Source organism: Periophthalmus magnuspinnatus, chromosome 9, assembly GCF_009829125.3.
Source record: "Periophthalmus magnuspinnatus isolate fPerMag1 chromosome 9, fPerMag1.2.pri, whole genome shotgun sequence".
NCBI classification, from domain to species: domain Eukaryota; kingdom Metazoa; phylum Chordata; class Actinopteri; order Gobiiformes; family Gobiidae; genus Periophthalmus; species Periophthalmus magnuspinnatus.
In genome coordinates this window covers 28,678,136-28,702,725 of record NC_047134.1, presented here as the reverse complement: position 1 = coordinate 28,702,725, position 24,590 = coordinate 28,678,136, and the positions used below count along the sequence as shown (strand labels likewise).

Sequence of the window (24,590 nt, the reverse complement as noted above, 5' to 3'; positions counted from 1 at the left end):
AATGCTCTATTAAGGCTATTAAAACTGTAGTTATTACAAAGTAGTGCCTTCATGTTGCAATACAGTAACTGCATAATATTGAAATGAACCTTTCCTGAATATCTTTAGATTGATCTTGAGCTGTATCAGAACAAATATAAGACCACAAAGACTAGTATACGCCCATGGACCACTATGAAACCTACCTGGACCACTGAGGGATTACCCAGATATAAGGCCACACGGTAATATAAAAGAAAGTACTACTATTTAATGTTGAAAATCACATTCTATTGCCTAAAGAAAGAGCATTGTGTCTATTCCTTCCTTAAATTTTATGTATAGTGTGACCGTCTGCTTCCAACGAACAATAAAACAACCAGGTGAGCTAAATCACAACGTTCCCAAGGGCAGAAAAATGGCTCCTATTATGTGATACAGTATATGCTCTTAAACCTCTCTTTACTAACAGTGTACCTTGGTCAAACGAGTGATTACTTGTTTGTATTTCTCCCAGTAGACCCTCCGCTTCCTGCTCTCTGCTGCACATAACATTTCTGTGCAGTATTGATTTGCGGTGGTTGCCTGGAGTTTCACGGTTAGGGCCGGGCTTGTGCATGTGTGGCTAACCCTGCAACCCACTGGAAAGCAATCAACGTGTTATGAAGGAGGTTAATGTTGGGAGAAAAAAAAACATAAAGCAAACTGAACTCTAAAAGAACAAACGCAAGATAACCTCAGCATGTTGTGAAGAAGTTTTTTAAATCTATAACTGTACACCACTAGTATTTCAGTCATAGAGTGAACTAGGGGTCTCAAAAGTATTGAAAATCAGATGCTAATTGACACCAAAACTAGAATCGAAAGTAGATACTCACTTGGACAACAGACAAATAATGAAGCTTAAAAATGAATACTACTAAATCTCAAAATGTTGGATTTCATTGAATCTCATATTTTTTGACTCATTTATACCAGTTGCTGTTTGCTATGTTTAGATAAAAGTTAAAGACAGTGATGGGAGATACCAGTGATTTTTGTTTCGATCTGGTACCAAATAATACTATGGCAGGATTATCAAAAGTATCCAAAATGAGACTTATTGAATCTTAAACTAGTATCAAAGCTAGATACTCATTTGAACATGCATCGATACTAAAAAAGTCAGATCAGTGGGACAGAAATGAACCTTACCTGAATAACTTTAGACTGATCTTGAGCTGTATCAGAACAAGTATAAGACACATAGACTAGTATACGCCCATATATGCCAGATATAAGACCACATGGTAATATATATTTTAAAAAAACAGTTTATTATTATTATTATTATTATTATTATTATTATTATTATTATTATTATTATTATTACCATTATTATTATTATTATTATTACCATTATTATTATTATTATTATTATTATTATTATTATTATTACCATTATTATTATTATTATTATTATTATTATTATTATTATTATTATTATTATTATTACTATTATTACTATTATTATTATTATTATTATTATTATTATTATCATCATCATCATCGTAATCTGTATTGAGTACTGAGGATATTTCCCACACAAATTAGTTGAATTTCCGGTGTCAACAGGGCTAAAGACCAAAGCTAACCAGTCGTCTTCTCTTATTTCATGGTACATAACAGGTGAGGTTGTTTGCCCTCGTCTCCATGGTGAAACTGTCCATAACAGTGGGTGACCAGTGCGGTGCTGTGATAATGTCACAATGCATTTGACTTCACACTGAGTATAGAACTTTATATATAAAACAGCACTGCTGTTGTGATGGGTCTTTCATCTGCTTGTCTCCATGGTTTTATCAAAGTTTAATGACATGCAATGGAATATTCTGATAAAAAACGGTTTCTCTCAGTGTTCTTTTTCCTGGAGTGTTTTATTGTACGGCATTAGCTTATTCTCACTGGCATTTCATACTAGCTAGACAGGATATCTTGGGGTTTTATTGTTCTTTCCCTCGTGTTATCTATGTGTTTTTCTTGACTTTTATGTGAAGCACTTTGGGCAGCTGAAGTTAAAAGTGCTATATATATATAAACTTGAATTGACTTGATTTGTAAAGAAATAACATCTGGAAACAAAAAGGTGGTGGACACGGAACAGAAAAGTTACATAGTTCACCATTCAAATCTCAATTAGTTTACTATTACAACATGTAAATACAAATTGGTTGACGTGTGACATAAAGTCTCAGTATCTATTAGTTTAACCCCAAACATGCATTGGTGAAAAAAAAATGGATCCTCAAACCTCAAAGTGCAAATTTCACTAAAAGACCGATTTTATTACAAATTTGCCTAATTTTCCCTAGTTTGACAGTTTGGGTGAAATGTGTCATTTTACTTCCTGGTTAAACATGAACAGCACATATAACATACATAGAAGTAATTCCATAACTGTTACCTAGCAACCATAATACAAAGAAATGTCAAAACGTGTCTAATTACACAGTAGTTATGATCAGACTAATAAAAACACATGACAACAGCTTTATATTGTTAAATGAAATGTTTAAGCTGCAAGATAAATATGTTCCTCGTGCATTAATTGTCCTTGCATTTTAGGTGGCATTTTCCATGTTGATATGGTATCCTGCTTTAAAACTCACCACTACTTCCTGTATTTTTATACTTATCTTCTCCACCCTTTTCCACAAACTGGCACTTATCCTATTGTCCGATATTATACAAACGTGAGCATTAAGTGATGTTATAATCTCAAAAACATACCTGAAGTTGTGTTTTATTTCATTCACGACAATCCTGGATTATTAGTTTGTCTGCATCTCGAAAGCTCAAAATGCTCTGTTCCACTTTGTGATGTCATCAAGCAGTAGATTTAAAGTTAACAGCTACTTTTTACCTTTAGTTCAGCAGAGATGGGCAAAATCCAGGGCTGAAATCATCTAAATGATTCTAATGAAGGTGTATGGATCTTAAAAACAAAGCAGAGCACTTCCTGTATCACCACATGACATCACAAGGTGGAACAGAGTGTTTTCTGTTTGAGCGAAGAATAAGTACATGCAGAGTTTGTGTGTTAAACATGTGTGAATGAAACAAAACGTGACTCCGGGTATGTTTTTGATGAAGAAACAACATTATAACAGACCAGACAATAGCGTAACATAAAAAAAAATAAAAGTGATACTATACAGACACTATCCAACTACGCTATGTAACAATTAGAGAAACATAACAAACCTGTCACGTACACTTTATCGCCTTTTGTGAGTCCAGTATTTGTCAATGGTTTAATTTTGGAGGGGCAGCGGGTATCTCTCCTGGGTGGGTGTGGGCGGGTGGTCCGAGTTTGACTGATGGATGCTTCTGGTTAGTGAGCGACTTGGCATGCACGTCCTGCCTCTGCCTAATGGCTTATTGAGCGGCAGCAGCTAGCACAGATTAGAAGGCGCCATAGCGAATACGCCGCGTGCTCCGTTAGCCGCCGCGTGTGTGTCCTGATGTGTGCTTAATACGCAGCCGCTATCCAGTCAATAAAGCTGCACACGGCTAGCTCGTAAATCTACAAGACATATTGGCCTAAAACATTTCACTCATCAATAGGGATTTATTAAAGTGAGGAGAAAAAAAGAGGGGTGAAGGATGCGAGCGGGAGACGGAGGGGACAGAAAAGTCGGTTGACGTACAGTGACGTGGGGAGATAACGTTGTGTTGTTCAAGTCGATTCGGTTAATGCCATTTCTAGAAAAGTGCACTGTTAAAACAAACATATACAACAAAAAATAGTACCAAAAAACTCTAAAATAACCAAGAAACATTACGAAAGTGTCAAATAAACAGGCTAAAAAAGATTGAAAATAGGTCTGAACACATTCATACGCCAGTGTACGCAGACACTGGGGGCGAAGGGGAGGTTCAGTGTCTTGCCCAAGGACACAACGACAACAAACTCTCCAAATAAGCTAGTTAGTTACTGCAATTAGATTCGTGATTTGTTTTATTGATATCTGAACTGACAACAATCACATTTCAGAACTTGTACTCTAGACGGTTAGCGGTTTTTATGCAGAATAAGATAGAATAGTTTGCTCTTTATGTAGGAAATGATGGTACTTCAAAACCTGCCTGCAGCCTTGTGATTTGCTGATTGCATGTATTCAAATTGTGATTTCAGTTCAATTGCGATTAATCTTACAGCCCTACTACAAATACAGCAAGGCCCTAGAACAAAAATGTCAAAGTGCATGGTTCAAACTTGTGGAAAGAAGCTTTTAGCACGGAAGAGACGTCCGACCACCACCAACACGGACGCACACTGCATTCGTACTAGGCAAGGTGGGTGAAGTGTCTTGCCTAAGAACACAACCACACAACCTGGTTTGAGCGGAAATCGATCCTCCGACCTTCAGGATCACTGCTGTAACCGCTGAGTCACTGTTGCTGGATGTATTTTCGTGCAGGTTAGATTCCTAGACTAGTGCTGAGTATGTTTATACGTAGCGTTATTTTACATGGAGTAAGTTCATTTGAAACCAAAACAAAACCAAAACCTTTGATTCTGACATTGTACCCCCTCTGTGTATATACTGTGGGAAGTGAAACCTGGATAATGCCATACGGACTCAATTGGATTTGGTTTGGTCCCTGGTGGAAGTATGGATTATGTGGATGTTTTGCGCTGGGCTTGTTTTTCGAAATACAGCGCGCTTTAATGAATTGTCTTAAATGTCAGCTGGTGGGGTGTCATTTGCCCTCCACGGGACCCTGCCCTTTCTCTGCCATTGTAATATCGATAGCAACAAGTTCAGCCATCTCCAGAGCTCACAGAAGAACGCAATAAAATCACATGTCCAGGATCATGCCTCAGCCTAGTTTCAATAACCAGCTATACGGTTTTGTCACTTATACTTCAATACACTTTTTTCATAAACAATAAGGGCTTTTAAAGAAGAAATATTGCGGCAAATTGATTTTTTTTTTAAAGCTTTTAACCATGCTACAGTGTCCCTTTCTCAAAAACATGCTCCTTTTGCATTTTGCCTGGATTGTGATGTCATAGGTAAAACTCATACTGACTCCTCCGGTCAAATTACGTTCACAGCAAACGTGTGGCTCTATTAGCGTAGCATTCACGGGGATAACGACTTGAATGTTGGATATGTACTTTGCTATTCTTCTTTCCTGCAGAAGAGGAAGCTTCAATGCCTCAATATCTCCCCTCATTAGGAATATTTTTATGAACCTTATTTGTTTTATTCTACTCACAAAAAACACTGGCCCTGGCCGGTTTATGTCCTTGAGATGTCCATCTTTTTAATCAGGCCCACACATTTTTACTTCTGACTGCTACTAACCCGAACCTCTGCTGTAGCCGGCACGTCTGATCAACAGGGTATCCCATTCATTTCAATGGGCAACAAGAGAAAGGTGTTGCCAGCTAAAAATACAATGTCAAGTAGGATGATCTGTGTAAAATGTCCATTGTTTGTGCGCACCAACAAGCCAACAACACACCGATTCTCTGTGAAAGCTTGAGAAATGATTGGGTGCTAGAAAATAAAGATGGGTTGCTATTGGCTGTTCCTGTTTGATTTCAAGTGTTCATTTATGTGGGATGACTTTGATTTGATTTGCGCTTACACTTGAAAAAATGATTTTCAGTTGAATTAAAAAAAAATTTACCCTCCAAGGACCTGGTCTAGAACAGTGACAAGAACAGCAACAATGCAAAAAATATTTAATTTACAATATTTTAAGGGTTTAGAATGTTCAGAATATTTATTATTTATTTATTTATTTTTTGTAAAGGCACATGTCTTCCTGCTCCTGTCAGCTGCACTTCACATGAGACACATTGTTCCAAGAGGCGCAATTGTTGCTTCTCATTTTGTTTTTACATTCAGGACAAATGTTCCTGTGTTCAGGGTCTTAATAAATAATAAATAAAGTTTTTGCAAATTATTATTCAAATGTTTTATCAAAATGATTAAAATGTCCACATATGGGGACATTCGTTTTACATCACTTTTCTCAGAAACAACATAATGTAAAAAGCTGAACCTGGCTTGAGAGGGAATTGATCCTTTGACCTTCTGGTTGGGAGAACACAGCTTTAACCGCTGAGCCACTGTCACTTTGAATTGGTACAGTTTTGTGCAGGTTAGATTCCCAGACCAGTGTAGAGTGTGTTTATACATAGAGCCCTACCTTAATGTGTCATAAAACACATTATTTTAAATGAAGTAAGTGAAATACAAGCCAAAACAAAAACAAAAAAACAACATGAAGTTTCTAGTCTTTATCTTTTCGAAATAGGATCACAAAAAATATTGTAAAAATATACTGTGAAATGAAACCTGGATAATGCCATACGGACTCAATTGGATTTGGTTTGGTCCCTGGTGGAAGTATGGATTATGTGGATGTTTTGCGCTGGGCTGAGGGTGTTTTCGGAATACACATTTTACATAATGTAAAAAGGTCATTCTTTGTATTTACACTCATCAGGTCCCAATCAGCCCAAATAACAAAGAGAAATTATTAAAGTATGTCAGGCAAGAGCTTGGGTCTCGGGAGGTTAAAGATGGGGTATTACACTTCTATGAACTGCCATCTAACGTAACATGTTTAGATCCTTTACCTTTTACTGCTTTGAAAATGCTATGGATAAATGATTGTGTAATCCCTCTGTCGCCCAGGTACGAGCCATAGTAACAGATTTCACAGGTGTTATTTTTTCTTTTACTATGGGTGGATGAAATATAAAACTTTCTGATGAGGAGAAGATGTTAGAATGTGGTTTGCGTAATACCACCTCTTTAAAATGTACAAAAAGACACTACACTTTCGCCTCACTCCACTCGCTCCCCCTGTGAACATTTCAGTGTTTTGCTGCTAGTACACAGACTTCTCATAGTGCTCTCTCAACCCTGTAGTCTACTGAAAGCAAAAGCACACAACACACAGAAGTATACAGCAGTAGTCACAAACACTTATTTCTGCTTGGTGAAAAGTGTAGCCATTTTCCGACTAACTCTCCCCCAAACAGACTCACGTTTTCCAGCCGTTTTACTCACCAAAACAGTCACGACTCGAAGCACCACTCCTCTCATGTTGTTTTCCAGTTTACGATCGGTGAGTGTACCATTTAAGCCGTGCACTGGGTCCCATGTAGCAAGCTGTAACAGAAAAATGAAAAGAAATAAATATTAAATGTTTTCAAAGAAGATACATAATGGGGATTTTACCAGCATATGCTCCACGAGGGGGCAGAACTGAATGATTAATGGTTGTGGTGATTGACGAATTATGGGAAAACAGAAACTTCATTCACACGTATAAGACAAAAGTTTAGACTCATTCAGTGTTTTGTTTCTACATTTCTACATTTAAATCCTCAAAGTAGCCGCCTTTTGCTTTGTTGACAGTGCTGCAAGCTTCACTTTACACTGTGTCAGGGTCAAGAAATGCCAAGAGTGCAAAGCAAAGGGTGCAAACCAGAGGGTGCAAAGCAAAGGGTGGCTATTTGGCTATTGTTTGCTACATTCTATATGTTTTCGTGCCTTCAGTGAGAATCTACATTGCAAATAATCATGGAAATAAATAAAAACATACATGAAAAAGTCTGAAAAAAAACAACTTTTAGCTGGTAGTGTAGTTTTTTGTTTTTTTTCTTTTACCTCACGATGTAAAAATGTAATATTTACGCATTTTCTCACATTTTAAATTAAAGTCATAATCCTGGCTGCAGAGCGACCCAAAGACGGCTGCCATTCTGTACCAATTGGCTTCTTACGCCACCATCAAACAACCACACAACTTTCACTCAGGCAACGTAAGACAGGCGTCCGACAGCAAGATTTGAACATGAGAACTTCTAGTTACAGAGCGAACCATTCCTAGACGCATTACAACTTGACGTGTACTTTGGTTGAGCGACTAGAACAGGAACAATCACGCAATCATCCTTTTACAAGACTGTTTTTCTCTGAGCTCCCAAAATCAAAGGCAATTTTGTAAGAATTATTACGAAATAAATAAGAACGCCAGAAGTCTCCTGTGCGGCTCGTGTGTCCGTAAACCATCACTGACCTGTTATGAGCCGTTCTGTGCAAATGCAATGACAGGAATATATAGATATACTGTGTGACGCCATTATTTTTATTATTATTTTAAGTCTATAACCTGAAACCAAAGTGCCAACGTAATCAAATGCATGTTTAAAGGTGCGACTTGCAGCTGTTCTAGTAGACGAACCATCACCTGCTTTTCTCCATTTTGTCCATTTACAGATTGACCAATGAAACTGTGCGAAAAACACCTCTTCACCGTTGCCATGGTAACAAACCTAAGTAGGAAATGTTTAACTGTTGGGCTACAGGAATAAACATTTACAAACCACATTTAGCTTTGGCGAATAGTGATGTTATTTCCAGATGTGGTACAAGAATTTACAAACCTTCAGAGCATTTTTAATTAATTATGAATTCATGAATTTAGATAATTGTTTACAGCTTACTGGATTGGTAATATTTCTCAATTTTCTTCTAGCCAAACCCTCACAAAGTTAGAACTAAACTTAATTCCAATTCTTTATGTTAATTACACCTCCTAATAAACCCTAGAGTTGAGATGTTTTTGCATTGCCTGGAATGTTCCACAATACTGCAAGCTGCTTTATCTCCATGAAGACAAGCAGAAGAAGCCAACAAGCAAAGTAACAGGTTTGATCTGTGGAGAGGCAACCCCGATCAATTGGTACAAATCCATGTTTCTCAGGACATTTTTTTTCTTCTGATGATAAATGCATCAGATTTACGTTTACTATCTGTGACATTCCAACCAAAGCAACGATATCTCCATGGAGACAGGTGGCAGTTATATAGTGAGCCTTTAAAAGCAAATAAAATCCAAAAGAGAGCGTGATACGTCCACTTTGCAATGTTTCGATATTTCAAAAACATAAACACGATGACAGTCCCCTCCACTGTCATATCATCTCCATAAATACATTGAGTTGGCTGTGTAGCAAAATCTCTCAAAGTCACCCAAAGGACCAGCTGTGCATTTTCGGTATAAAACAGAGCAAACAAAAGAAAGATTACAATAAGCTGCAGTGGCCAGCGCCTGATCGACTGGAGATATCAGAGTCCGCTGTGAGCCCAGGAAAAGCTAAGTCATTTTCTATAATTCAAAGGTACTTTATGAATCCTGCCCTGCTGATGTCTATCAAATTGCATCAGCTGTCTCCCCCGCCATATTTTTGAAGTCCCTAACCATATTTTCATCTGTGTTCTGCTTTCAATAAAATATTGTTTTTACTTTTAAAAGATCAAACCTGTCTGCTTTCCCTGTGGGGACGCTGAGGCAGAGGAAAAATGAAGTGATTTAGCTGTCTGCCACGCTAACACAAACACACACGCGCGGAAACACACCCAGCCAGGAGCACTCAGGGGTGTGTGTGTTTTGTGAGGACATTACACAGACTCTCATTCATTTCCTGGAGACTGATCCTTAGCCATTATTACTACGTACCCAGCCTTTACCTAAACCTGAAAAGTCCTATATTACGCAAAATGTATTCTTTTGATCTTTAAGCCTCGTCGCAGTTGTATTTTGTTTCATTCACACATGTTTGTTTTTGAATAATCCTCATTTATCAGTCTGTCTATATCGCCAAAGTTCAAAATGCTCTGTTCCAACTTGTGATGTCATGTACTAGTAGTTTTCACATTAACAGCTACCTTTAACTTTTTTCAGTACATATTACAGAAATAATCAAACTTTATCCAAATTGCTCCAGTGCAGGTGTATAGAGTTTAAAAACACAGTGGAGCACTTCCTGTATTACCACATAATATCACAACATAATCATCCTGGCCCGGCTCCTGTTGCTGCAGTCGGGCGCACATGGGAGGCCAGCAAATGGTGTACGGCCTATTTTAATTTTGTTTTTGAAAACCATGAAGCGGGAAGTGCTTTGTGTATTTTAATGTTTATGCGTGCTTGCAGTTGTGGTGTGTTGCCTGTTAGAGAGGAACAGGAAAACTAATGAAAGAAAAGCATAACTAATGTTACCAGGTTAAGCTGTAAGTGATAGTGTTTTAGCTTGACTGTACAATACGACCGATATGAATCTTTCTTTTAATTTAATTTAATTTAATTTTTTTTTTTCATTTAATTACATTTTTCATTTAATTTAATTTAATTTAATTTTTTAAATGTAATTTAATTTAATTTAATTTAATTTAATTTAATTGTTTATTTTATTTTATTTTATTTTATTTTTATTTTTTAATTTTATTTCATTTCATTTCTATTTATTTATATATACAGGGGAACGCGATGAGAGCACTTGGGATTTCTTTTTTCATGTTTAAATATAAAACAGGTGCAGGTGTGTATAAGCATAAGTTCGTTACCAGTTCGTTACATAAATTGCAATTGTGTCACCAACGTATCCAGTTTTGCTTTTCCTTAAAGTGTACTCCATTTTTGTAAAGAAAAACAGTTAAAAACCCTCTTTCCCTTCTCAGTTTTGGTGCGGTTAATTTATAGCTTTATACAGTCATGTGATCTGGTATTAAATGTCCTGGTATCGATGATTAACAAACAGGTTTTGAAGTATTCCCTTATAAATACATTTCATACAGTGTTGTTCTGTTCTAATAGACAGTGACGGCCGACCCACTTTTTCATTGAGAATACAGTGATGACTTTCAAATCTATTATCTATAATAAAACAAAGGAGCAACTGAAATAATCTCATTAGTTATTCTGCTGTTCCGAAACATTCCCAATCCGCTCCGTGTATTTGTTTGGACGTTCTTTTCCCATTCCCTTTCAGTGAGGTGCGCCGGATTACCTTATTTACCCCCTATCTTAAATTAAAGCTTTGTTACTGATCAATTGCAAGTGTTCGAATTGTATAACACAATATATAACACAACTCGCACTTCAAAATGTTGTGAAATACACTGTGATTCATTTTTTCCACAGCTCTGACTTGCTCTTGAATGCATCACTTTCTGTCCATTCACATCAATCCCCCTCTGGGACCAATACTTATGGAGAGCTTAGCCGACTGCCTCCTCTCCTCTGCCCCGCGTCTGTGATCTCCGCAGTGACAGAATAAAAATGAAGGGTTCTGTATGCAGTGATGTGTGTGCTCAGATGGTACCGCTACTTTCTCAGGCGGAGCAGTAGCGGCGTTAGTAGTAGTAACAGCAGCGATAGTAGACGATGATGGCGCTATTGTAAAAACGATGACACTCCTCACGGGGGTTAGCTCTCCGAGGAGCTGGAGTCTAATTTAGATGCATCAAAGAGCAGTGGAGCAGGGGTGGTTTGGAGGACCAGCGGAGAGCAAGGAAACAGAGCGGAATAGTAACATACACTTTACTCTCAAGAACCAGAGCGATGTACAAGGGCTGCAACAACTGATCAGGATGGTGGTTTTCTATGTCTACGGCTGTGTCTGACTGTTCACCCTAGTCCCTAACCCCTCATTCACTACATGGCGTAAATAGCATAAACTCTGATAAAACTTGATTTCTGTCGTAAATAATGATCAGATTCGACTGGCGCACAAGTGTTTATGGACTAATCCTAATCATGCATGTTTTTGTCAAGCTGGATCTCGTGTAAATGGGTTGAACATGTGGAAAATTTTTTTTTTTTTAACAGCTCGAGCTAAGGTAAGTGGCTAGAGCTAGCAACTTAATACAGCACTTTATTTAAAAGTGTTTTATTCATAATCAGGGGTCAAAAGTGCGATAAACCAGAGCTTTTATCTGTTTTGATTCAGTCGTGTTGTGTCCAGTTAAAGACCTGTTGATGCTGTTGTTTTTTCCGACTCTCACAATGCATTGAGACCACAGATGCCAACTACTTTTCGAGAGGCATTGTGGGAAATTTTAAGCACACTATTTTCTCACCAACGGGACATTCGGACGCCACAAAAAATGGCGTGACCCCTAAATAGTGCCCTAACTAGGGAATAGTGTGGACACTCGGACACAGCCAAATTAACAACCTAGATCAGACATGGGCAAACTACGGCACGAGGGCCACATACGGTCCTTTGGGTTTATTAATCTGGCCCGGTGAATGTGACCAAATTATATTAAAATAGGAAAGCGCAAACCTTGTTCAATTTACCTTGTTTAGTTGTTGATCTTTTGGCACTTGATAAAACTGAATGTGAGTTTTTCTGCTGTGTTTATTTAACAGAAATGAATTATTAATTTAATTCATGCATTTGGAAAACTATTTGTACAATGAGCCTTCCATATTCATGCTTTGCTACATGTTACAGGCCAAATCTCTAATGTAATATATACAAACATATATCCTGGCCCAGCCCATCTGTCAAATTTTAGAAAGAATTGTGGCCCGTGTGTTAAAAGGTTTGTCCACCCCTGATCTAGACACACAATTGTTTTTTTTGTTTTTTTTTTCACCAGTAGATGGCAGATGTGAAACCTTTCCCCCCCTCCCCTCTTAAACAGCAGTAACGTAGGTAGCATCTAGTGGTGTTATGTCAGAGTGCAACAGGGACAGGTTGGCCAATCTAATTACAAATGTTAGCTTTAAGGCAGGTGTGTCAAACTCATTTTCACAGAGGGCCACATCATCAAAATGGTCGCTCTCAAAGGACCAGATTTAACTATAACATAAATGTAACCAAATGTAATGTAAAATAAGTGCAACTACTTTCTATATTTATTATTTATTCAAGTTACAAATATTGCATATGGATTTGCATAGATATGAAAAAATGTCTGTGTAACTGTGTATTTCCCGATAAACTGATTTTTTTTTTTTAAGACAGTCATACCTTTTAATTTACTTCGTCGCGGGCCACGTAACATGACCTGGAGGGCCACATTTTGCCCACGGGCCTCGAGTTTGACACGTGTGCTTTAAGGGGTGAAAATATAAATCAGAAAGTTACACTTACAAATATTCATACCACTACTTTGTATTTCTACTTGAGTAATATCACTTTGTAACAGTACTTCATTACAGTTTCTCTCCACTCCTCCCTCCGCAGCCCTCCTCAATCTACACCGTAGTTTCTCAATGTCAGATATAATTAAACAGCCATAATAAACTCCTTCTTGCATTCCCTTTGGCAGCACAAATGCCGCGCTCTGGCTTAGCTCACTCAAAGCTCTCATATTTCTATATTTGTGATGGCTCTTGCCTCATGACCTGCTGGATCTCATTCAAAAGGGCCCATTTCGTATTGATCTGTCCCAGCCTGACCCCACAGTGAATATCCGGGGATAATAAAGCAAAGGATCATAGACGCATGTGTCAGATGAATGGAAGCAATTCTGATCATACAGGATATTACAGTAGCATTGTAGTAATTGTATGTTATAGACACATGCATTTACTGGTTGTTACATCATCAGCCTGCAGGGGGAGGTGTGGAGTCATAAACTGCATCTGCTATATGACCTCATCTCATTAAAATGTCTTCTTTTTAGTGAATACACCCAGAAATATATGCAATATTTACTTGGAAAGAACTGTTTTCAATGTATTTGTTCTTATTTAATGAAATGTTTGTACCAGTAGAAAATTGCATCGAAAAAACATAGAACAATCTTGCATTCGTTGGCATGGGAATGAAAATATTAAAATTACAAAAAGAGGCAAGTTTGAGTCTTTGTGGATTGATTTTGTGCGAAAACAAGCCACAAAACAAATATTTCAAAATATATAATGCATATTCTGTCGTAACTTTATAAGCAAATGTTTATACCAGTTGGGTTAGACTTGCACTTTAAAAGAGATCGAACAATTCTGTGTTCACGGGCACGGAATGAACATGGAAATTACAAATAGGCAAAACTGAATCTTTGTGAATGAGTTTTGAATGAAAACAAGTAATAAACACGTCTATCAAATTAAACAAACAGGAAAAACACATGAAACGCTGCAGTAAACAAAATAGTTCAGGGATAATTACTCACCATGATGAGTTTATAAGCTCTCAGACACCAGAGTGATGTTATGCTGTAGTGGTAAAGCTAACAACAACTGGCATTTTAGTGTGCACTTCCTGATTATCAAAAATTTGTATGGGCTGCTTATGCAATATACAGATATACATTTTGCTCAAATACTTGGGAAAAATCAAGTACAGGGCCAGTGATATAGTTTTCCAAATGTTTCTATGTAGTAACAATAAAACACCAAGGGATGTCTGAGAAATTTTAGGATCAATAGATCAGGTACATGGGTGGTTGTATGATCTGTAAAAGCCGTGAGCGCAGAATAAAAGATTTACTGAGGCCAGGGCAGTTCAAACACACAAGAGGAGCCCTGCTTTGGAGACATCCATTATGGACAGAAAGAATGAAAAGAACAAAACAGAGAAACATGCAGACAATGTGGTTCAAACTTCACTGTCCCAAAGAAATAGACGTTTTGGAGGAATATTTAGGAATGGCAAGGCAAACACAGGGATAATTAAAGCTGCAAGTGGCATTGAACGGCCCTCGCGTCAACATTGACGCTGACATGCTATCAAGAACAAATATGCATGTCCCATGCCTACAGCATGGGTTGCTAGGATACAGGAGTCTGTGCAGGGTGCGGTGTTGCCACGAAGTTGCGCGCAAAGCGCGCAACTTTGTGAAGACAGTCTGCAACGATGAGTGCATGGGCTTCGCCCATGCACTCATCGTTGTGGAAGCAATAGGCCCTACGCCCTGTATGGGCTCGGGCCTAAAAATTAAGCCAGGCAAGCAAAATAAGACTTTAAAATGAAAAAAAAATAACAAAAATGAATGGATGTCTTTATATACTAGAGATGTATGTGATCGCCTGTGTTTTATATGTCGTTTTTTTACAAGTTATAGTGTCCACTCAAAAATAACTGAGGTTAGTTTGTGCTTTTTATTCAAGGCAAACGTGCTCCACAATATGGCATTAAGGCCCAATCCCAATTCTACCCCTCAAGCCCTTCCCCTTCATTTTGCACGTTCACAAGTTATTAAGCCAATTCTCTTTGGCAGAGGAGTAGGGCTGAGGCGAAGGGCTGTACACTCCTTCAAACAAAGCTAGTTCAGATGCGCTCTTTAAATCAAGAAGGGAGGAGAAGTTTCAAGAAACGATGAAATACACCAGTGAAACAAACTCTCAAATGTCATCAGTAAGCACTTTAATGACATTTATAAGGTCATGAAATTGTTCTTATGTGTTTTTTGTTTACTTTGCGGCACTATAATCTGCTCAAAGTGGAACAGCTGTATGTTTCACATTGTCGTCAGTCCACTTGCTCTGCCTCTATGGATTTTACAAACTTTACTTGGGCAATAGACCAGAGTTGTATTTTATTTCACATTTACACCAAATATCGTTGCTATCGTGAGCAGATTTTCAGAGGTCAAAGCACCGCGGCATGGAGACTGCCCCTCTCTTCTCTACCTAAATGTAGTCCCTATAAAATACCCTATAGGCCTAGATAATATAGTAATGTAGTCTGGTTAAACTTGTATTATAATGTATTACACAATAGTAATTAAAATATATATACTTAGACATTCTCTCATTTTGAAGGAGTAGGGGAAGGACTAGGGCTAAGAAGAAAGGGTAGGGTTACAGAAGAGGATTGGGACTAAACATACCTTGCTTTTAAGTTTTTGTTTTGTTTTTGTAGTACAGATATAATGTTTAAGCAGCTTTTAACATCAAAATAAATCTGCTGTGTACTGTCTGAAGTGAATTTTAAAGTGCTTTATTGTCCTTGAATCTGGAAGTGATTGCCGGACATGCTAGTGGCTGATGTGAAAACTCTGCTCAGTTGTGAAAAGCCCTTATAAACTCATCACGGTGAACAATTAGGATGTTCTAAATTCATAAAGTAAGTGAGGAATAACTTGGACCACTGCAAACTGTTGACTAAACGTAAAATGAACTAGTTATGTTTTTCACAACAAGCCAAGCACTAACATCTCCATAGTGACAAGCAGGTGGTATACCCTCTTCCAGAAAATATCACAGCTACAATATTTGTCAGATATTTGGCTGCTGTTTCCATATCCCGTTGTATTTATAAATGAGAATGATTATCCAAGAAAGCATTGTGACCGATTTGGAACTGCCTGCTTGTCGCTTAATCCATTCAATGCACCATCTGTTTTCTATGGCTCCATCACACCAAATCACCCCAAAGCCCAAACAAAAATACCTCCTCTTTAAAGCTTACATCAGACGAGGCCGACGCTACCCTATATATCATCTGGCTATAAAAGTTCCACTCTATATTCATATTGTTTAGAGTCATTTTAACAGGTGTGTGTGGGGGCGGGTGGGCAGGAGCACTGGGACCTAAAATGGCAGCCAGCGCTTATCTCCATAGTGCCAGATAAGAAGCGAATTTTTCCCGGACTCCGCGGAATAAACGGTGGATTTGTGGACGTGCCGATGTCTGTGTGCACGCCTGCATTGAAGTGAGTGACCCTCGCTGTCTAGACCATTTTCCAAAAAAGAACAAATACGAAGATGAAGATGCGCGGTTCGAAGTTCAATGTCTGAAAGAAATGGAAGGACTAATCGTTTTGGAGGAACGGATAAGAGCGGAAAGGTGAAGGGCTAAAAATAACTTTAAATAACTGAAATGAAAGCTTGAGATGTCTGTGATGTTGTCTGCAAGTTATAGGCTTCATAAACATGTATTTTTTCACATAGTATACTGATGTCTGTTCATAAAGTTACAAACCAAAACATGCTTAACGATGGGGTATTAAGCAAAATCGACTTTTTTGAGCTTTCCATGTTATAAATGGTAAATGGTCACATTATATATATATAAATTAAGACTAGAACCAGTAAAAAATGTCATTGTATTTCTGTTTGAGGGGCTACTGTGTGGAATAACGTTGATGATAAACTAAAAAGCTCCTACACAACATTTAAAAAGAGGTATAAAACATTACTCTCTGAAAATTACAGGACTCAGGAATGATTCACGTGGTTTGTAATTGTTCTTTTGTTACATATTGAGTCATATGTTGTCAAACTCATGCTGCTTTTCTTGGAATTGCTGTGTGTTATTATTAAAATGGCATTATAAGTCATTTTAACTTCATCCTAAACCCTTTCAGTCATGATTTAAATGTTATGTACAACCTTATACAAGTTGAATAATGTTTCATTTTGACTGAAACGACTGAATAACATAAATATATAGCGCTTTTCCATTTTCTACACTCAAAGCGCTTTACATCAAGGAACCACTCGCTCATTCACACACACGCTCATTCAGTGTAGACAGACAGTGAGGACGAGGTGCGTTAAGTGTCTTGAGCAACGACACAACGACAGTATTCATTTGTGCAACCTGGAATCACAGCGCCAACCTGTGGATCAGTGGATCTGACCGTTTTACCAATGCTGTTTATGTTGAGAGCGGGATTCGAACCACCAACCTTCACCAACACAGATCGCTAATGCCAAATAAGAAGCTAATTTTCCCGTACGCTACAAAATAAATGTGGATTTGCCGATGTGCCGATGTCTCTGTGCATGTGTGCATTGAAATGAATGACCCTTGCTGTCCAGACCATTACCGGCTTCACAGAGCTGCAATTTACCCACAATGCCCTTCTTCCTACATTTTTTTTTGTTTTTTGGAACAGTTAATTCACGGCGTAGACGCGTGACTTGTGACATGCAGTGAAGTGCTGATCTGTGTACTTGTAGCGCGCTAGCTCAAACCACCTTTGTTTGTTTCACATAAAAACAAGGTCAAATGCAAATATCAACTTTGTACAGAAACACTAGCTATTGTTTGGTGGTTCGGCTAAGGAAAACGTATTACAGGGAGGTCGACGACAACAACCCTCTCTGAATTCAATTATAACAGGCATAAGAGGAAGAGGAACAAAAGGAAGTATAAACACTTCACATGGATATATCAAAATAACATGTATCTGCTCTGGCAATTAAGGTGCAAAAGAAATTACATGTTTTCATCTATAATTAAGACTGTAAATTAATTTGCCTATACTTAAAATGGGAAAAATTATGTTCATGTTGAGTAGTACTCAGAACACAAAGAAACAGCAATATGGAAGATATAGTTATGTTGTATTTTATGGATTGGATACAAAATTGCAACAAAAAGGATTGTTAGCATGGTTAAAACCTCAAATCAAAGTGAATTTAGTATCTATGGTAACTGCATTGTGTGGCCATAATACAATGTCTGGCCCAAAAAAAAAAAAGTCGCCACCAAAAAAAGAGGTTGCACACTCTAATATTTTGTTGTCTCGCCTTTAGCGCATATTTTGATTTCGCTTCTGCAATGTCTCAAGATTTATTTCCATCCAGCGTTGCATTAATTTTTCACCAAGCTCATGTATTGATGATGGTCGAGTGTCAGCTGCACAAAGTCTTCTCCAGCACATCCCAGAGATTCTCAATGGGGTTAAGGTCTGGACTCTGTGGTGGACAATCCATGTGTGAAAATGATGTCTCATGCTCCTGAACCACTCTGTCACAATCTGACCCCGATGAATCCTGGGATTATCACGTTGGAATATGCCCGTGTCATCAGGGAAGAAAAAATCCATTGATGGAATAACCTGGTCATTCAGTATATTCAGGTGTCAGCTGATCTCATTCTTTGAGCACAGACTGTTGCTGAACCTAGACCTGACCAACTGCAGCAACCCCAATAGATTTGCATGGTTAAATCCAGGTGGCACACAGGTCACAACCGCTGTCACTCCACTGCTCCATCCAGATCCTCCATTTCACACAAACTACCCCCGAAACCAGCTCACCGTTTGATTAAATGCCTGTCTGTAATTCTAACTAACATCTAATCAGAAATGTGAAGCTAAAAGTGAGTTATTTTAGTCACTTGTGTTGAAAGTTGGCGCCGCCGCTGCTGTCATCTCCTGCTGCCCACACACGCTCACTCCTCAGATGTCCGATTCCTCCATGGGTTTATTCAGTGCTGTTTGAGCCGGCTGTGGTCCTCAGTACGCGTGCCCAAGAGCCTAAAGCAACCTGCCATCTTCTCCGGGTGTAAACGTACATGTAGCACAGCAAGAGCACAAGTTTATGGCGCACGACATTACACAACATTTATTGACACGTGATGATTTTAGATTGTATTGGACAAGCACTACTTTTCTGTGATTGCCCTGACCGCACGCCACTAATATAATGACTATCCACAAATCTGTTTCTATTTTGCCTTCCTCTGATTGTTGTGATAATTAGGAGACAAAATCCTGCTTGCGTGGAGGTAATAAAGTGAAAGTGGGTGCTGCTAAGTGCTTGTTCAGTTTGTCTCTGAGGGATAACAGCAAATACATTCATATAAACAGTGTGATACTAGGTCAGTCCCATCTTTCTGGTTTTCATTTGTGCACCTCCAGCTTCTATGGGGCACGGTGGTTTAGATGTTTGCCGTGGAAACCTCAGGTGTAAAGGGGCAGGAAATTGGCACCAGGTGTTAGAAACATGTTACACTCTGTTATTGTGGCCAAGGTGAGCCAAATAAATACATTTTAACTACTAACTCCTGGACTTTTTTGATGCTTTGGAAGACTTCTGTACACTTTCAACTCGTAGTGACCGTGTGCACAAGGAAAGTTAGCCTCTACACTCTCACGTAGATTAGAACTGCAACTTATGATTATTTTAGTAGTTGAGTAGACCTGTATTTGTCTTAAGCAAAATCTTGGCCGACTACAGACATGTTCTGCACATCGATCGTTTGACTAAAAGGGAGCGTGTAAAAAGCTCTCAAAACTATTATATATATCTGTGTATGCGACCCAAAGTGCACTCAGAAGACAACAACTGCACTGGAGTTCATGCAAAATAACTATTTGTGCAGGGAAGTACAAGGAAATGGTGTATTTATATGTTAAAGCATCATGACGCACTCCCAAATCTTCAGCAAACACACTGATCTCTGCTGTTCTTCCATATAAATATCATAATTTAAATAAAATGATAAGACTTATGAGTTTTGGTCATGTAAGACACCATGAACCGATTAATCGACTAAACAACTAAAGGGCTATTGACTACTTTCTCAGACTATCACAGACATACGTTATCAAAAAAGTAAAAGATAAAATATGGCAACTGAAGGCTTGTAAAAAGAGAATATTTACAAAGAGAGGGTTTTATTGATGAAATAGTGTATTCTTTTTTGACTGTTTTCTTTTTTTTATGATCGACTAGTCATGACTGGATTAATGAGCCCTGGAGCAGATGCTGTCATTCTGCCGAAGTGACTTTGTAGATGTGCAGCAGGCTATTATTTCGTCTGTCATTATTGTGTTTCCTTTTAAGTCCATATTTGTACGACTGTTGTATTGCTCCTGGGTGTACCTTAAACAAAGCATGGCCTCCAGCAAAATGAACAATAAAAATGTCTGAATTACAATGTGTTTCGTCCTTTGAGGGAAAGTTGGTTGGTAATAAGATTTTTTACAAAAGCAGGAGCATGGTTCAGACTGTAAAATGAAATGGACAATTACTACACTGTGGTCATTATTCATTCAAGCCACATCCGGTGGTGGTAAGATACTTTTATAGGCACAGCTGCCCTGTGGCAGACTGATGTAAGCAAGACTGCCAATCTGCACCATCACCACCTCCTCCAACCACCACCAATCTCTCACACACACCACTTTTATATTAGGCTAGTGTCTTGCCTAAGGACACAATGACAGAACTTGGTGTGTGTGTGTGTGTATATATATATATATATATATATATATATATATATATATATATATATATATATATATAATTCTGAAGTAATGTTATTTAGCTACTCTAGTCCTCTCTTCTTAAATCATTTACAAAGTCTGATTTCTCTCACAGGGACCTGATTTATATTGAGAGAGTCAAGATGGGCCAGTCGTGAAAAATACCACGATGCAAAACATGATGCACACACACGCACACTTGTGAAGCTATCGACCTATGGGCACTTCACTAGGGCGAGCACTCCAGCTAACCGCATGTAGCCAAATGCTACCTGACATGACAGGGGCTGTTGAAAGCGTCACGTATGTAGCACTTACTCTCCCAAGAGCAAACATGCTAGCTTGTACGCTCTGCCGCTCACGTACATGTCTCGTAGCTAAGCGCTAAATCGATAGCAGGTGACATTCAAAACCAATGGAGTTGAAAACACCTTTAAGGAAAAGACATGCTCGGGCAGAATCAATATGCAGCAGAGAGAGGACCAGGCTAAACCACATACACATATGGGGGATGAATGGTGGGATAGGGGAATGGGAAAACGGCTGGACATTTATTTTCGCTTTGGTTCACTATATACAGTTTTAAACAGTCAACCTGGCTGTGTTTTAAAGGAGCGCTCTGGAACCTTTCTGGTCGAGGATGCGTCATCTGCTCTGCTTGGGGTCACCAGCAGGTCTCCATATATATTGCAAAATTTTACGGCATTTTGTGGAACATGTTAAAACAACAACATTCCTGTGGAGAGAAGGTTTTGAGCCCTCCACCAAAAAGGTAAATAGTTCCCCTTTTAACCTACAGTTGGCGCTGCAGGATGACCTCTGGGTTATATATATATCACAAATTTCGGTGAGCCAGATCACAATTTGAATGTCAAAGCTGCCTTGAGCCTGATTATATGAGAAGTATCTTTATATCGGCGTATGGATCTGTAGATGGCTTGTGATTCCCATGTGTCTGCAGCGTGCCAAAGTGTGTCATTTCCAGCCGTGCTTCTGTTACTCTCCCTCTGCTGCTGCCAACGCCTCATGTCTGCCATGTGAGTAAAGAGACAGTCACTGGGCACGCGCTCCAACAATCTGCTCTCCATTCACTTTCTTTCACTCCATCGCTCCCAGTCTCCTTCTCTGTTTCTCCCCCCTTATGGTCCCTCTCGCTCTCTCTTTTCTAGTCTCTCCCTTTCTTTCCCCCTCTATCTGCCCCCTCTCTTCCTTTCCTCTCATCTTCTCTATCTTTCCTCCTCTCTTTCCCATTCTTTTCTCCTCCCTCCCCCATCTGCCCTGCTATCTCCCTTTCTCTCTCCCTATCTCCTTCTCTCTAACCCACTCTATTTCTATCTTTTCCACTCTCTTCACTCTGCTCCTCTCTCTCCTTTCTCTCCCTCTCTTTCCCTCTCGCCTTCTCTGCCCCACTCTCTTTTTCTCTTTCCCTCTTTCTCCCTCCCTCTTCTCTTTCTCTCTCATTCTCTACCCCACTTCTCTCTCTCTCTCACACTCCATCTCTCCTACATCTTTCCTCGCCCCCTCTCTCCCTCTTTTCTTCCATCTTCCATCTCTCTCTCCCTTTGCCAACGATCAACACGTGTGTCTGACTGGCTCGTCACAGTGCGCTTGTTCCAAACCTTCTGTTCTTCTGCCTCTGCTGCTCTGATCTGAGGAAACTCCAGTTCCACCTGTTCAAACCGCTGCGCTGTTAGCATGGTGCGTTATTAGCCTTATCATTGTGGCATAACTTTGCTCTGGTCTCTGAAAGTTGTGAAAATTACTTATAAACTTATTGTGGTGAATAATTTGGAATTTAAAATGAACTTTTTTTTTTTTTTTAAACAGTAAAAATCTGGGAATATTACAAGCAAAACTGTGGAGAATAACTATTAAAAAGACCAAAAAAAAAAAAAACAAAACAAAAAAAAAACAAGTTCAAATGTGCGGTGAAATCTTTTCGCGGTTCATTTTCTGATCAGTTAATGTTTTGTGCAATACTTGAACCTCAACAATGAGGATTATAGTCATGCTTTTAGCACTTTTCTGATTAACTGCCTTATTATTACCATCAGAATAATAAAAAATAAATAAATAAATAAAATAATAATAATAAATCTTTTGACCGAGGTGCTGTTCGTTTTCCACACACAAGTCATATAATAGAAAATATAAAATGAGGATGAGTTTTCCCCTTCCTCCCATAGACTATACAAAGAAGAACTAAGAAGAACTAAGTGCTAATGCTAGCGGGAGTGAATGGTCGATTATTAATGTTCATATCTTGATTCAGGGAGAAAACAGCGAAATAACAACACCAGGATCATGTAGAGCGGGTTAATATGAACATTTTAAGACCAAAATGGCGAGGCTCACTGCAGCAGTTACAGAGAAAAGGGTGCCACTTTTTCAATGTAAAGTGAACTGGAGTGTGCACATGATCACTTTGTATTCAAAACTCAGTTGCTAGCAGGTTAGCTATGTCCATTTATATATACAGTCTGCCTTTCTATTACCGTCTCGCTGTCCAAAGACTAAGTGCAAAATATCGTGGGAGTTCTGACCAGGTTCCTTTCTGGAATTGATTCATTTATCTATCTATCCATCACTCCATGTATCGCTCCATCCATTGCGTTGTTCCAGCTGTAATCCGATGGCGAGCTGCACAAGGCCACAAACCTGATGAACACTAAAGGCTGGGTCATATTCATATCGCTCGCATCTGTTCGAAAAAAACAAAAAACAACGTGGCTACAATCAAACTGAAAATCAGCTGCGGATCTGACTCTTTCTTTATTTATTTTCTATCTATACTACTATATATGTAAATATTGTGCAAATACTGTGTATATATATCCCCTTGTCTGTCAAACCCTTCAATACAACCCCCACCCTGCACCGCACCACCGTCTCCTGTTGCGTTTTAAACTGTGCTCGTGATTCTGTTCTTCTGATACTCGCCATTACTTCATTTCTTTACTGTATTGTACCACTCATACACGCTACATAAGGTATTATAAAAAGCCCCTCAATAAGACATAACTGGAACATTTCTTAAAGGGTCAGTACTTTATGCTATTCACTCAAAGATCATATTTATTCTCGTACAGTACCCTATTGTGCAGAGAAAATGTGTAATAATGATAAGTCAAGGTTGCTAAGTTAAAATTGCAGTTGTAATCCATTTATGCGGGTATGAAAGAGCAAGGTGACCTGCTCCTTGTCAAATATGATAACACTTCTATTATTAAAGCAGTCTGTGGCTTCTTCACAGCAGCCAGTCTACCACATGCATTTTAATGTGCTGCAAGGGAGAAAAGGACTGGACATAAAAAATATAACTTTGTCAACAGTGCAAGGGCTGCTCTGGTAACATTACTGTGCATTATGGGTATAACAGATAAAGTGCGGAGTAAACACAATATAAAAACTCCATTAAAACATAACGAAAACTGAGGTAACTACTCGTCCACCCAAAAGACAAAACTGAACCGGAGCACAAAATGTAATGTCATATATGAAATACCCTGAGTGTCTTGCAATAAAACATACATCGGGAAAACAGGGAGGACTTTCAGTACATAGAAAAAGCAACATAGGACAGAATGTGAGAAGAAAACAGCGAAGGTGCACACAAACAACAAAACACAAAGCAGAACAGCAGCAACTCAAATCGTCCAATTCTGACCACTGCAAAAGAAAGAACCACATTATGGACTGGGATGAAGCAAATATCATTGGGACAGATGACAGCAAACATTTTCGCTGGATTAAGGAGGCAACAGGAATACGGAAACGTGCCCACGGGACTATAAACCGGGATGAGGGGGCCTTTTTACTCTTACGCGTCAAGAATATTGTCCTGAAGAA

At 38.7% G+C, this 24,590-nt stretch overlaps 1 protein-coding gene across 1 annotated transcript in view; it reads right to left on the bottom strand.

The window, feature by feature from the left end:
* The window catches only part of grid2 (glutamate receptor, ionotropic, delta 2), an 834,579-nt gene that overhangs the window by 279,092 nt on the left and 530,897 nt on the right, over window positions 1–24,590 (bottom strand). Inside the window, exon 9 of the mRNA XM_033973100.2 lies at window positions 7,059–7,160. Coding sequence (XP_033828991.1) covers window positions 7,059–7,160 — 102 coding nt within the window. The remainder of the gene's footprint in view (window positions 1–7,058; window positions 7,161–24,590) is intronic.